The sequence below is a fragment of the Staurois parvus genome, unplaced genomic scaffold (assembly GCF_062004578.1).
Source record: "Staurois parvus isolate SC_StPar_1 unplaced genomic scaffold, SC_StPar_1.0 ptg000931l, whole genome shotgun sequence".
NCBI classification, from domain to species: Eukaryota; Metazoa; Chordata; class Amphibia; order Anura; family Ranidae; genus Staurois; species Staurois parvus.
Genome location: NW_028318727.1, coordinates 522,501 through 536,937, shown reverse-complemented (window position 1 = coordinate 536,937; position 14,437 = coordinate 522,501). Strand labels below are relative to the sequence as shown.

The 14,437-nt window shown below is 49.8% G+C and overlaps 1 protein-coding gene across 2 annotated transcripts in view; it reads left to right on the top strand.

The window, feature by feature from the left end:
• Window positions 1–1,091: 1,091 nt before the first annotated feature.
• COPS3 (COP9 signalosome subunit 3) overlaps window positions 1,092–14,437 on the top strand; it is a 40,417-nt gene continuing 27,071 nt past the window's right edge. Inside the window, exons 1-2 of one of the 2 annotated variants that reach the window (XM_089656720.1) lie at window positions 1,092–1,280; window positions 13,203–13,332. In XM_089656720.1, the coding sequence (XP_089512846.1) occupies window positions 1,226–1,280; window positions 13,203–13,332 (185 nt within the window). In that variant the 5' untranslated portion in view covers window positions 1,092–1,225. The remainder of the gene's footprint in view (window positions 1,281–13,202; window positions 13,333–14,437) is intronic. The other variant, XM_089656721.1, reaches the window with a different exon arrangement.

Genomic DNA, 14,437 nt, shown 5'->3' with positions numbered 1-14,437 from the left:
TTGGACAATATCATGCTCCCAACTTTGTGGGAAGAGTTAAGGGGATGGCCCCTTCCTGTTCCAACATGACTGCACACCAGTGCACAAAGCAAGGTCCATAAAGACATGGAGGAGCCAGTTTGGGGTGGAGGAACTTGACTGTCCTGCACAGAGTCCTGACCTCAACCCCATAGAACACCTTTGGGATGAATTAGAGCGGAGACTGCGAGCCAGGCCTCCTCCCCCGACATCAGTGCCTGACCTGACAAATGTGCTTCTGGAAGAATGGTCCAACCTTCCCATAGACACCCTCCTAAACCTTGTGGACGGCCTTCCCAGAAGAGTTGAAGCTGTTATAGCTGCGAAGGGCGGGGCCAACTCCATATTGAACCCTACGGACTAAGACTGGGAGGCCATTAAAGGTCATGTGCATGGAAAGGGCGGGGCCAACTCAATATTGAACCCTACGGACTAATGCCAGGTTCACATCTGTGTGGGTGGTGCCACTGCGGACCCGCACAAAAGTACCTGCAGCCACACCACCCGCACAGAGAATGCGGGACCCACCAGCAGGTGCCATTAATTCTGTAAATCACAACCATATCGGGAACCTCGATTCCAAAGAAGTGCTGGGACTTCTTCCCTGAATGTCCCGGGGCACGGGAGTCCATTCAAATGATTGGGCTCTTGTCCCCGCACGGCCGCACAGATGTGATCCTAGCGTCAGACTGGGACGCCATTGAAGTTCATGTGTGTGGAAAGGCCGGCGGCCCAATGCTTTCAGCAATATACTGTATATATATATATGTACACACACAGAGGCTGCCAGCATATTGACCTTCTTCTGAAAATACAATCTGCCTGGCTGTCTCCGGCCTGAATACTCGCTAACACGGTGTCATAGAGAAGGAAGTTGTCACCCTTTTACACTGCATGTCCCTTTAAATGATTGTACCATTCAGTGCCTCCCCGGTGCAATCTGATTGGTCGCTCCGAATACCTTCTGCCGTCTCCGCCCACTGCAGAATGCAGATAGCCACCGGCCTGCGCCCCGCCCCCCCAAACGTCACTCTCCAGGAAGAGGAAGTTCTGCGGTTCCCGCGAGAAGTGGCGGGAATGTCATCGCGAGCCCGGCCCGGGAAGTCTCGCGAGCTCCGGGCGCTGCTGAGTGTTGGAGTGAGTTCGGCCCGCACTCCGCTCTGCCCCGGTACCGGCCTCACCGCGGAGGGAGGCGGACACCCCGGACATGGCCTCCGCCCTGGAGCAGTTCGTCACCAGCGTCCGCCAACTCTCCTCCCAAGGTGAGAGATAGGAGGGGGGCGGGGGCGGCCTGGGGCCTACCTTGGTGTACCTCATCCCTGCCGGAGTGTACGCTGTGCCTCATTCCTGCCTGTACTCTGTGCCTCTTGCCTGGCCTGCACTCCTACCGTGCCTCACTGGTACACAGGTTGCACACTGTAGGGATCGGTAGGAGGAGGAGAAGTAGGTTGCACTCTGTAGGGATCAATAGGAGGAGAAGCAGGTTGCACTCTGTAGGGATCAATAGGAGGAGAAGCAGGTTGCACACTGTAGGGATCAATAGGAGGAGAAGCAGGTTGCACTCTGTAGGGATCGGTAGGAGGAGAAGCAGGTTGCACACTGTAGGGATCAGGAGGAGAAGCAGGTTGCACTCTGTAGGGATCAATAGGAGGAGAAGCAGGTTGCACTCTGTAGGGATCGGTAGGAGGAGAAGCAGGTTGCACTCTGTAGGGATCGGTAGGAGAAGTAGGTTGCACTCTGTAGGGATCGGTAGGAGGAGAAGCAGGTTGCACTCTGTAGGGATCGGTAGGAGGAGAAGCAGGTTGCACTCTGTAGGGATCAATAGGAGGAGAAGCAGGTTGCACTCTGTAGGGATCGGTAGGAGGAGAAGCAGGTTGCACACTGTAGGGATCAATAGGAGGAGAAGCAGGTTGCACTCTGTAGGGATCAATAGGAGGAGAAGCAGGTTGCACACTGTAGGGATCAATAGGAGGAGAAGCAGGTTGCACTCTGTAGGGATCGGTAGGAGGAGAAGCAGGTTGCACTCTGTAGGGATCAGTAGGAGGAGAAGCAGGTTGCACAATGTAGGGATCGGTAGGAGGAGAAGCAGGTTGCACTCTGTAGGGATCAGGAGGAGAAGCAGGTTGCACTCTGTAGGGATCAATAGGAGGAGAAGCAGGTTGCACTCTGTAGGGATCGGTAGGAGGAGAAGCAGGTTGCACACTGTAGGGATCAATAGGAGGAGAAGCAGGTTGCACTCTGTAGGGATCAATAGGAGGAGAAGCAGGTTGCACACTGTAGGGATCAATAGGAGGAGAAGCAGGTTGCACTCTGTAGGGATCGGTAGGAGGAGAAGCAGGTTGCACTCTGTAGGGATCGGTAGGAGGAGAAGCAGGTTGCACTCTGTAGGGATCGGTAGAAGTAGGTTGCACTCTGTAGGGATCGGTAGGAGGAGAAGCAGGTTGCACTCTGTAGGGATCGGTAGGAGAAGTAGGTTGCACTCTGTAGGGATCGGTAGGAGGAGAAGCAGGTTGCACACTGTAGGGATCGGTAGGAGGAGAAGTAGGTTGCACACTGTAGGGATCAGTAGGAGGAGGAGAAGTAGGTTGCACACTGTAGGGATCAGTAGGAGGAGGAGAAGTAGGTTGCACACTGTAGGGATCAGTAGGAGGAGGAGAAGTAGGTTGCACACTGTAGGGATCAGTAGGAGGAGGAGAAGCAGGTTGCACACTGTAGGGATCAGTAGGAGGAGGAGAAGTAGGTTGCACACTGTAGGGATCAGTAGGAGGAGAAGCAGGTTGCACAATGTAGGGATCGGTAGGAGGAGAAGCAGGTTGCACACTGTAGGGATCAATAGGAGGAGAAGCAGGTTGCACTCTGTAGGGATCAATAGGAGGAGAAGCAGGTTGCACTCTGTAGGGATCGGTAGGAGGAGAAGCAGGTTGCACACTGTAGGGATCAATAGGAGGAGAAGCAGGTTGCACTCTGTAGGGATCAATAGGAGGAGAAGCAGGTTGCACACTGTAGGGATCAATAGGAGGAGAAGCAGGTTGCACTCTGTAGGGATCGGTAGGAGGAGAAGCAGGTTGCACTCTGTAGGGATCGGTAGGAGGAGAAGCAGGTTGCACAATGTAGGGATCGGTAGGAGGAGAAGCAGGTTGCACTCTGTAGGGATCAGGAGGAGAAGCAGGTTGCACTCTGTAGGGATCAATAGGAGGAGAAGCAGGTTGCACTCTGTAGGGATCGGTAGGAGGAGAAGCAGGTTGCACACTGTAGGGATCAATAGGAGGAGAAGCAGGTTGCACTCTGTAGGGATCAATAGGAGGAGAAGCAGGTTGCACACTGTAGGGATCAATAGGAGGAGAAGCAGGTTGCACTCTGTAGGGATCGGTAGGAGAAGAAGCAGGTTGCACTCTGTAGGGATCGGTAGAAGTAGGTTGCACTCTGTAGGGATCGGTAGGAGGAGAAGCAGGTTGCACTCTGTAGGGATCGGTAGGAGAAGTAGGTTGCACTCTGTAGGGATCGGTAGGAGGAGAAGCAGGTTGCACACTGTAGGGATCGGTAGGAGGAGAAGTAGGTTGCACACTGTAGGGATCAGTAGGAGGAGGAGAAGTAGGTTGCACACTGTAGGGATCAGTAGGAGAAGCAGGTTGCACAATGTAGGGATCGGTAGGAGGAGAAGCAGGTTGCACACTGTAGGGATCAGGAGGAGAAGTAGGTTGCACTCTGTAGGGATCAATAGGAGGAGAAGCAGGTTGCACACTGTAGGGATCAATAGGAGGAGAAGCAGGTTGCACTCTGTAGGGATCGGTAGGAGTAGAAGCAGGTTGCACACTGTAGGGATCAGTAGGAGGAGGAGAAGTAGGTTGCACACTGTAGGGATCAGTAGGAGGAGGAGAAGTAGGTTGCACACTGTAGGGATCAGTAGGAGGAGGAGAAGTAGGTTGCACACTGTAGGGATCAATAGGAGGAGAAGCAGGTTGCACAATGTAGGGATCGGTAGGAGAAGCAGGTTGCACTGTAGGGATCGGTAGGAGAAGCAGGTTGCACTCTGTAGGGATCGGTAGGAGGGGAAGCAGGTTGCACTCTGTAGGGATCGGTAGGAGGAGAAGCAGGTTGCACTCTGTAGGGATCGGTAGGAGGAGAAGCAGGTTGCACTCTGTAGGGATCGGTAGGAGGGGAAGCAGGTTGCACTCTGTAGGGATCGGTAGGAGGAGAAGCAGGTTGCACTCTGTAGGGATCGGTAGGAGGAGAAGCAGGTTGCACCCTGTAGGGATCGGTAGGAGGAGAAGCAGGTTGCACTCTGTAGGGATCAGTGTGTGTGTGGGGGTTGCCCTCACAGTACAGTGTTGATCTCCTGTGTCTCTCCCCCTGTGTGGCGCCCCCTCCTGGATCTGACTCAGCGATGACCTCGTCATACAGAAGTCTCCGTTTTGTACTCTGGGCCCTCTTATTTTCTCATTAAACCCTCAGATCGGACGGTTGGGCTGCCCACACACGACACCATTTCATTGTACAATTTTCCTTTAGATTTACCAGAAGCACATAATCTGAGGGCGTATCTGAGCGCTTCCAATGTGTACGCAGTCAGGCCGGCCCTCGCACTGTATAGTTGAAGGTAAATCTAAAGGAAATTGAATAAGAAAATTGTACAATGTATGGGCAGATCTCACCCCCCCTCCCCCCGCAGAGCACTTCCTGGTGTGTGCAGCACTACGGCCCGTCCATCCAAACCTTCATGGACCTCATTCGGAGTATGTGTGACCCCTCACCTTATAACACAACCCATTCCATTTAAAATAGAAATGAAAAGTAAAACATTTGTGAATAGATATAAAATACATTATAAATACTTTTTCCAAAGAGCTCAGAGAGCTGGGGGAGGAGCAGCAGCAGCACACTGATCTTCCCAGTGAATGGCTGTGCAGGGTGGGGGAAGGTTTGTTAGAACAAGTCTGATCATTGGAGGGGAGCAGGCTGAGTTCCCAGCACAACTAGAGAACTGACCACACTGTGCTCTCATATATAGTGTGGTCAGTTTTTAATAGGAAAGCAGAGGACGACTGGCAGGATCACCGGGGATTTCACACAAAGGAAGCAGTACAGAGAGAACAGAAGACTTCTTCGCACTTTGCTACAATGAGACGTAGTCAGTGTACAGCTTGTATAACATGGAGATTTGCTGTCCCCTCAAAATAACTCAACACACCCCCATTAATGTCTAAACCGCTGGCAACAAAAGTGACTCCACCCCTCAGTGACAAGGTCCAAATTGGGCCCAATCAGCCATTGTCCCTCCCCGGTGTCATGTGACTCGTTGGTGTTACAAGGTCTCAGGTGTGAATGGGGAGCGGGGGGGGGGGGTACATTTGGTGTTATCGCTCTCACTCATATTGGTCACTGGAAGTTCAGCATGGCACCTCATGGCAAAGAACTCTCTGAGAATATGAAAAAAAGAATTGTTGCTCTACATAAAGATGGCCGAGGCTATAAGAAGATTGCCGAGACCCTGAAACTGAGCTGCAGCACGGGGGCCAAGACCATACAGCGGTGTAACAGGACAGGTTCCCCTCAGGACAGGCCTCGCCATGGTCCACCACAGAGGTTGAGTGCACGTGCTCAGCGTGATATCCAGAGGTTGTCTTTGGGAAATAGACGTATGAGTGCTGCCAGCATTGCTGCAGAGGGTGTGGGGGTGGGGGTCAGCCTGTCAGTGGTGCCAGCATTGCTGCAGAGGGTGAAGGGGGGGGGGGGGGGGTCAGCCTGTCAGTGGTGCCAGCATTGCTGCAGAGGGTGAAGGGGGGGGGGTCAGCCTGTCAGTGGTGTCAGCATTGCTGCAGAGGGTGAAGGGGGGGGGGGGGGGTCAGCCTGTCAGTGGTGCCAGCATTGCTGCAGAGGGTGAAGGGGGGGGGGGTCAGCCTGTCAGTGGTGCCAGCATTGCTGCAGAGGGTGAAGGGGGGGGGGTCAGCCTGTCAGGGCTCAGACCATACACCGCACACCGCATCACGTTGGTCTGCATGGCTGTCGTCCCAGAAGGAAGCCTCTTCTACAGATGATGACCAAGAAAGCCGCAAACAGTTTGCTGAAGACAAGCAGACTAAGGACATGGAGTACTGGAACCGTCTCCTGTGGTCTGATGACACCAACAACTGATTGGGTTCAGATGGTGTCAGGCGTGTGTGGTGGCAACCAGGTGAGGAGTACAAAGACAAGTGTGTGTTGCCTACAGACAAGCATGGTGGTGGGAGTGTCATGGTCTGGGGCCCCATGGTGGTGGGAGTGTCATGGTCTGGGGCCCCATGGTGGTGGGAGTGTCATGGTCTGGGGCCCCATGGTGGTGGGAGTGTCATGGTCTGGGGCCCCATGGTGGTGGGAGTGCCATGGTCTGGGGCCCCATGGTGGTGGGAGTGCCATGGTCTGGGGCCCCATGGTGGTGGGAGTGCCATGGTCTGGGGCCCCGTGGTGGTGGGAGTGCCATGGTCTGGGGCCCCGTGTTGGTGGGAGTGCCATGGTCTGGGGCCCCGTGGTGGTGGGAGTGCCATGGTCTGGGGCCCCGTGGTGGTGGGAGTGCCATGGTCTGGGGCCCCGTGGTGGTGGGAGTGCCATGGTCTGGGGCCCCGTGGTGGTGGGAGTGCCATGGTCTGGGGCCCCGTGGTGGTGGGAGTGCCATGGTCTGGGGCCCCGTGGTGGTGGGAGTGCCATGGTCTGGGGCCCCCATGGTGGTGGGAGTGTCATGGTCTGGGGCTGCATGAGAGCTGCCGGCACTGGGGGGCTACAGTTCATTGAGGGAACCATGAATGCCAACATGTACTGCGACATACTGAAGCAAAGCATGATCCCCTCCCTTCAGAGACTGGGCCGCAGGGCAGTATTCCAACATAACGACCCCAAACACACCTCCAAGACCACCACTGCCTTGCTAAAGAAGCTGAGGGTAAAGGTGATGGACTGGCCAAGCATGTCTCCAGACCTGAACCCTATTGACCATCTGTGGGGCATCCTCAAACGGAAGATGGAGGAGCGCAAGGCCTCTAACATCCACCAGCTACATGATGACGTCATGGAGGAGTGGCAACCTGTGACGCTCTGGTGAACTCCATGCCCAAGAGGGTGAAAGCAGTGCTAGAAAATAATGGTGACCACACAAAATATTGACACTTTGGGCCCAATTTGGACCTTGTCACTCAGGGGTGGACACACTTTTGTTGCCAGCGGTTTAGACATTAATGGCGGTGTGTTGAGTTATTTTGAGGGGACAGCAAATTTCCATGTTATACAAGCTGTACACTGACTACGTCACATTGTAGCAAAGTGTCATTTCTTCAGTGTTGTCACATGAAAAGAGAATATCAAATATTTACAAACGTGAGGGGGGGGACTCGTTTCTGGGAGATGCTGTGTCTGTATGTATGTGCGCACCGCCATTGGCCGCCTCAGCTGGCGATCGCAGAGTATCACTGACGAGGGAGAGACACGTATGTAAACAATACAGATCTCTCCCGTCAGCTCCAACACACTGCTTTGTATGGCTCTGCATAGTAGTGTGCTTACTGTGGAAAGCACTCAGTAAAACGCACACAGTTCACCCTTTGATCGCCCCTCATGTTTACCCCTTCCTGCCCAGTGCCATTAGTACAGTGTCAGTGCTTTTTATTAGCATTGATCACTGTATTGGTGTCACTGGGGATGTCAGTGACACCAAGTCCGTTCCCTCCCAGTGTCAGAATGCCCGCCGCAGTCCTGCAATAATCTGCTGATTGCCACCATTGCTAGTATTCCATTTTTTTTTTTTTTTAAATCCCAGTATCTATACCGCCATTTGTAAACGCTATAACTTTCACGTAAACCAATTAATTTACACCTATCGGGATATTTTTTTTTTTTAGCAAAGACGTCACAGAATACATTTTGGCCTAAATTTATGAAGAAATTTTTATTTTTTAAAATGTTTTTACAAAAAGTCAAATATAGTTTTTTTTTTTTCCTCAAAACTGTCTTTTTTTTGTTTATGGCACGCACCATCTACCCGGAACTGCAAAATCCCGTATATATAGGTGATTTTTCGCACCCGTGCCGCCCTGTAGCTGTACTTCTGCTATAGGGTGGACGGGAAGCGGTTAATAACCTTTTCGGTTACATTTGGTCTCCAGTTTCCGGAGGCGCTGGTGTGACATACTGAGGACCCCACAGGTGCACCCTGGGAACTCCACTACACCAGTGCCTCAAGGAAATCTCACGCATGTACTTTTCAAGATGGAGGTGCTTCGTAATTAACCTCTTCACGCCGAGCGTATGAAATATGCGTCCTCTCGAGGGCTGGGCTGCGTATTTGTGTACCACACGCTCTGCGTGCTCCCAACACATTTCAGCATCGCACGGAAAGGTCCCAATCTCTTGCAATCGGGACCTTTCCGATCGTGTGACAGCCAATCACAGCGATCACATGACCCTAAGCCCCACCCCCCAGCGTCAGAAATTCCTCAAAGGGCCGGGAGGCGCCGGCGCGAAGGGGTTAATCACTAACAAACCTCACCAGACATCACACTGCGTCACCGTGCATGCCTCCTAGTATCAGGGTTGTGATGGAAATCGCACGACTTTGGAGTCGCACAACTGTGAATGGAGCCTAAGGCTTCACGGTAAAGGGGGGCAAGCAGATCTCAAGAACTATTTGCCGACCAGAAGTTTTACTTTTACCGCTGGCCGATGGCTCTGTTCCCTTGCAACGTCACCGTATGTCGCGGTCCATTTTTCTCTGAATGGAGGAGAGAGATGCAATGTATCTCTTGCCTTCCTTGCATAGAGGGAAAAAAAAAACAAAACACATTAAAAAAAAAAAAAGAAAAAACCAAGATCAAGGTTTGATCTAGTTCAGTACCAGGGTTTGGGTCAAAGGTCAGGATATTTTTTTATTTTTTTCTTGTGTCAGTATGTTTTAGGTAAAGAGAACTTGAGGTGATTGTAGCCGTATTAATGCATTTGCAACAGAAACAATTCAGTACTGTCCGTGATATTTTTTTTTTTTTTATTTGTACTATCATACAATTCTGAGGACAATTCTGAGGACAATTCTGAGGTCCTCAGAATTGTATGTTAGTGCAGGTAAAGAAAACAAAACACAAAATGCGTACTATTGTTTCTGGGCGGTACTCCGGGTACAAACAACAAATAACATACACATATATGGTATCGCTGCGATCGAGAGCTGAAGAATTTATTTTGGGTTGTTCTTTGGTGGTAGGTTATGGTCATAATCAGAAACACACAGCTAAATTAAAATTAATTAATTTTTTACTATTTTGGGCCAATTTTTCTCTGATTAAAAAAAAAAAAAAATCAGGAGATATCCATTCCCATTCACCACCAAATGAAAGCCCAATTTGTCCTGAAAAACACGCGGTATGATTCACCCGGATGTACAAAGTAGTTGTGATGATATGGACGGTTTTACTAACATGTCAAAGTTGCAAAATTGTGCTTAGGCATTAAGATTTGTTTTACCGTTAGGCGTGAAGGGGAGGGGTAGTGACGTCACCACGTATCGGATCCTTACGGCGAGTACTGACAGTGTGTTAACACTCCTACGAGGCTGATCATTACCGCACTCTGCGGCTTAAATTACAATACATGCGTGCTTATTGTTGAAACAATGTGAGTGCAATGTGGGAGCACATTAAAGAGGGTTTATATATACCTTGGGTAAGGCACTATATCTTTTATTCTTTTCTCCTATGGGTCATATGAGAATACATTGAGCATTGGAGTGAGGAGAGGCTCCAGGAGGGAGAAATCCTTATGCCTGTATAGGCTCAGAAGACAATCCGTAGGTTTCCATCCACACCACCATAAGCAGCTTGAAAGGAGAGTATATTACCAGCATCTTCTCCCTGCTGAACTTCAAAAAAAACTTTTTTGCACATTTTCCTTTTTTGCACATTTTTGCTGTTGAACTTTATAAATTTATATATTAAAAAAAAAATTTCAATTTTTTATATATATATATATATATATAATTAGTTTTTTGCTTTGCACAATTTGCACATTGGACTTTATGAATTTATTTCTAATGAGATATTTATAATTTTTTGTTTTACACATTTGCACAGTGAACTTTATGAATTTATTTTTAATGAGAGATTTATATTGTAAAATTATCACTATTGGATTTAATCACACATTTTTTATTTTTATATTTTTTTCCAAACACTGTTGTAATATAATTTGATTAATTTTGGTAATGCAGTTGATAAGTTGATATTGTTACAGTATATATTAATTAGTGGTATTTTATAAGTATATAGCATCGGCACGGTAATATTAGAGCGCGGTTAATTATCATTTATTTTCGTGAAGGGGTTAACCACAAAGTTTTCCAAACCATACAGGTGTTGATATGTTTGGTCTAACGTCGCCTGTCCTCCCAGTGATGGACCCCGATTAATGAAAGAAGCATGGAAGCAATATAATGAAGATTTATGGACTTACACTTTTTTGTCATTTATATACAATTTCGGCACTATTATGTAGCGCTGCACTAATCATTGGCTGTTTAACACAGCCTGGGGTTTGGGTGCATAGCGTCTACCTAATATTTATTTTATTCAGTACTTATTGTTTTTGGTTTATTTAATACACACTGTTTTGTGACTTAAAGCGGAGCTCCACCCAAAAGGGGAAGTTCCGCTTTAAGGACTGCTCCCCCACTCCCCATTAAGGATTGGCACCTTTGGGGGGCAGGGGGGGAGCGGGTACCCGAATTTGACAGGTACCCGCTCCCACTTCTGGTCTGATTGCTTAGGCCAGGGGTAGGCAACCTGAGAGCCGCAGGACTACAAGTTCCATCATGCCTCTGCAAGTCGTAACTGTCAGTTTTGTAATGTTGCAATGCCTCATGGGAAATGTAGTTCCACAACAGCTAGAGAGCCGCAGGTTGCCTACCCCTGGCCTAGGCCAGTGGTCGGCAAGCCGCGGCTCGCGAGCCACATGCGGCTCTTTACACATTTTAATGCGGCTCTTCTGTGTGCCGGGCGCTCGCTCCCCTCCCCTCCCCTCCCCTCCCTCCTCTCCCCTCCCCTCCCCTCCCCTCCCTCCTCTCCCCTCCCCTCCCCTCCCTCCTCTCCCCTCCCCTCCCTCCTCTCCCCTCCCCTCCCCTCCCCTCCCTCCTCTCCCCTCCCCTCCCTCCTCTCCCCTCCCCTCCCTCCTCTCCCCTCCCCTCCCTCCTCTCCCTCCTCTCGGGCGGCCGCTCCCCTCCCTCCTCTCGGGTGGCCGAGGACTCTGCAGCTAGCCCAGCAATGATTGGCCAGTCTCGCTGCCACTCACATCCTGATAGCTATTGATTGGCTGTCAGGATGTGTGTAGGCGGGGCAGCGTGACGAACGTGAGGGGAGCTAGGCTCCTCTCACAGTCCGCCATGAAGACCGAAACGGCGCGGGAACACGGCGAGAGGAACGCGCGGAGCAAAGGTAAGTGAATTGACACAGGAGGGACTTGGCTTACTACTTGCTACTTACTTACTACTACTATATGAGGGATGAATTAATATGGGGGATGAATTACTATGGGGGATGAATTACTATATGGGGGATGAATTACTATGGGGGATGAATTACTATGGGGGATGCATTACTATATGGGGGATGAATTACTATGGGGGATGAATTACTATATGGGGGATGAATTACTATGGGGGATGCATTACTATAGGGGGGATGAATTACTATAGGGGGGATGAATTACTATAGGGGGGATGAATTACTATAGGGGGGATGAATTACTATGGGGGATGTATTTTCAGTTTTAAAAATGTGGCTCTCAAAATAAATTTCAATCGTGGTTTTGGCGAGATTTGGCTCAGTTGAAAAAAAAGGTTGCCCACCACTGGCCTAGGCGATCGGAAGCGGAAGGTGTCCTCCCTCCCTGTAGACTTTTGGGACACGTGACAGGTCCCAGAAGACTACAGGACCATGCATGAAGTGCAGATCGCGCATGCACAGTGGGTACCCGGCTATGAAGCCGCAAGCTGTCACAGCTGGGTGCCCACACTGAAGATGATGGCCGGTGAAACAAGCTGCGGGGGACACACCACGGGACCGAGGGACAGGTAAGTTTTTTAAAAGTCAGCAGCTACAGTTCTTGTAGCTGCTGACTTATTTTTTGACAGCATGAGTGGAACTCCGCTTTAATTGGTGGTGAAAGGGATTTCCATAGAGGAGCGCAAGATAAATTAGCTTTTAGGTTTTTTTCTAAGATTGCCCTGTATTCGGCTCCATCCATCTTCCCATCAGCTCTGACCAGCTTCCCTGTCCCTGCTGAAGAAAAGCATCCCGCAACATGATGCCACCACCATGTTTCACGGTGGGGATGGTGTGTTCAGGGTGATGCGCAGTGTTTTCCCCCACACATAACATTTTGCTTTTAGGCCAGAAAGTTCAACTTTGGTCTCCTCTGACCAGAGCCCCTTCTTCCACATGTTTGCTGTGTCCCCCACATGGCTTCTCACAAACTGCAAACAGGACTTCTTATGGCTTTCTTCCAACAATGGCTTTCTTCTCGTCACTCTTCCATAAAGGCCAGATTTGTGGAGTGACAACTAATAGTTGTCCTGTGGACAGATTCTCCCCCCTGAGCTGTGGATCTCTGCAGCTCCTCCAGAGTTCCCATAGGCCTCTCGGCTACTTCTCTGATGAATGCTCTCCTTGCCCGGCCTGTCAGTTTAGGTGGACGGCCATGTCTTGGTAGGTTTGCGGTTGTGCCATATTTATACTGAGGTTAAATTACACACAGAGGGACTCTATTTACTAATTAGGTGACTTCTGAAGGCAATTAGTTCCACTAGATTTTAGTTAGGGGTATCGGAGTAAAGGAGGCTGCACGCCACACTTTTCAGATATTTATTTGTAACAAATGTTGAAAACCATTTATCATTTTCCTTCCTTTTCACAATTATGTGCCATTTCGTGTTGGTCTATCACATTAAAATCCCAATAAAATACATTAACATTTTTGGCTGTAACATGACAAAATGTGCAAAATTTCAAGGGGTATGAAGACTTTTTTTCAAGGCACTCTGGAGATCTTCGAAACATTCTGCTTTGTAGTGAAAGCAGAAGCTGTGTGCAGTTACTCGTGTCCCACCTCGATAATGTGATTTATTTAATATTGATGTGATCTGTAAATCCCTCAGTGAAGATTTCTGTTTATTTCAGGGCAAATGACTCAGCTGTGTGAGCTGATCAACAAAAGCGGAGAGCTGCTAGCAAAAAACCTCTCACACCTGGACACAGTGCTGGGGGCCCTCGATGTGCAGGAACATTCTCTGGGGGTCCTCGCTGTTCTGTAAGTAGACAGTTTGTGCGATGCCGAAATAGAACATCGTCCTTATTTTATATAGACTAGGCCTGGCAGCAAGATTCAGTCTGCTTACAATGTGTATGTTGGCATTTATTTGTTTGTGTGCCATTGCATTACATGCGTGTGCTGCAAAAAGTCGAGTTAGTCATTACCTTCTTCACAACGAGCATACGTATGTATACTGTATACAGCCTCGTGGAAGTAGGTCTTTATTCACGGGGACACGTATATGCCCCACTGTGGGCTGAGGGCATGCTGCACTGCACACGGACTGCGCTCGCCAAGAGCCCGTCTTGAGAAACATGAACCGAAAGGCCCTGATCTCTGTGATGGCCTCTGATTAGCTGTCACAATGGTCAGTCACTGTTCCTTTTTCTCCTCTTGAATGGAGGAAGATTCAGTGATACAAAAGACATTTGCTAGAGGAGAAAAGTGGAAAACAAACCATTCTTTCCTAAATGCACATCATATGACTGGATATTTTTTCAACCAGAGTAAGTATGTAAATAAGTGTGTGTTTACCCTCTTCACGCTGGCTGCACACAAATGTGCGGCCTCCCGGCGTCTGGGCCTAGACGCCGAGCGGCCGTACATTTGCGTTCTGTTAAAAAAGGACATATGTGCCGAGAGCGCACGCCCTGCACACATGTCCGGTACTCACGGAAAGGTCCCGATCTCCTCTTTTGATCGGGACCTTTCCCGATCATGTGACGGCGCGTCACGGCAGTCACATGACCCTAAACCCTGCCCTGCCTCCCAGCTTCTGGAACCCTTAAAGGGCCGGGAGGCTCCAGCGTGAAGGGGTTAAAGAAAAGGAAAAAAACACTGGATAGGAGTTTCATCTAGCTAAGAGTCAAAGGTCAGGCCCACCCAGACCTGTCACACATTCATTCAATAAAAAAATTCTTTTTTTTTTCTCTTCTCAATGCTTTTGGATGTGCGTTGGGACCCTCTTCTGGGTATCTGCCCCCCCCCCCCCCCCAACAGGCAGTGTGTTGGCCCACACCCCCTCCCCCTACAGGCAGTGTGTTCAGGCCCCCCCTCCTCCTACAGGCAGCTTATCTGGCGCCCCCTCCTCCTACAGGCAGCG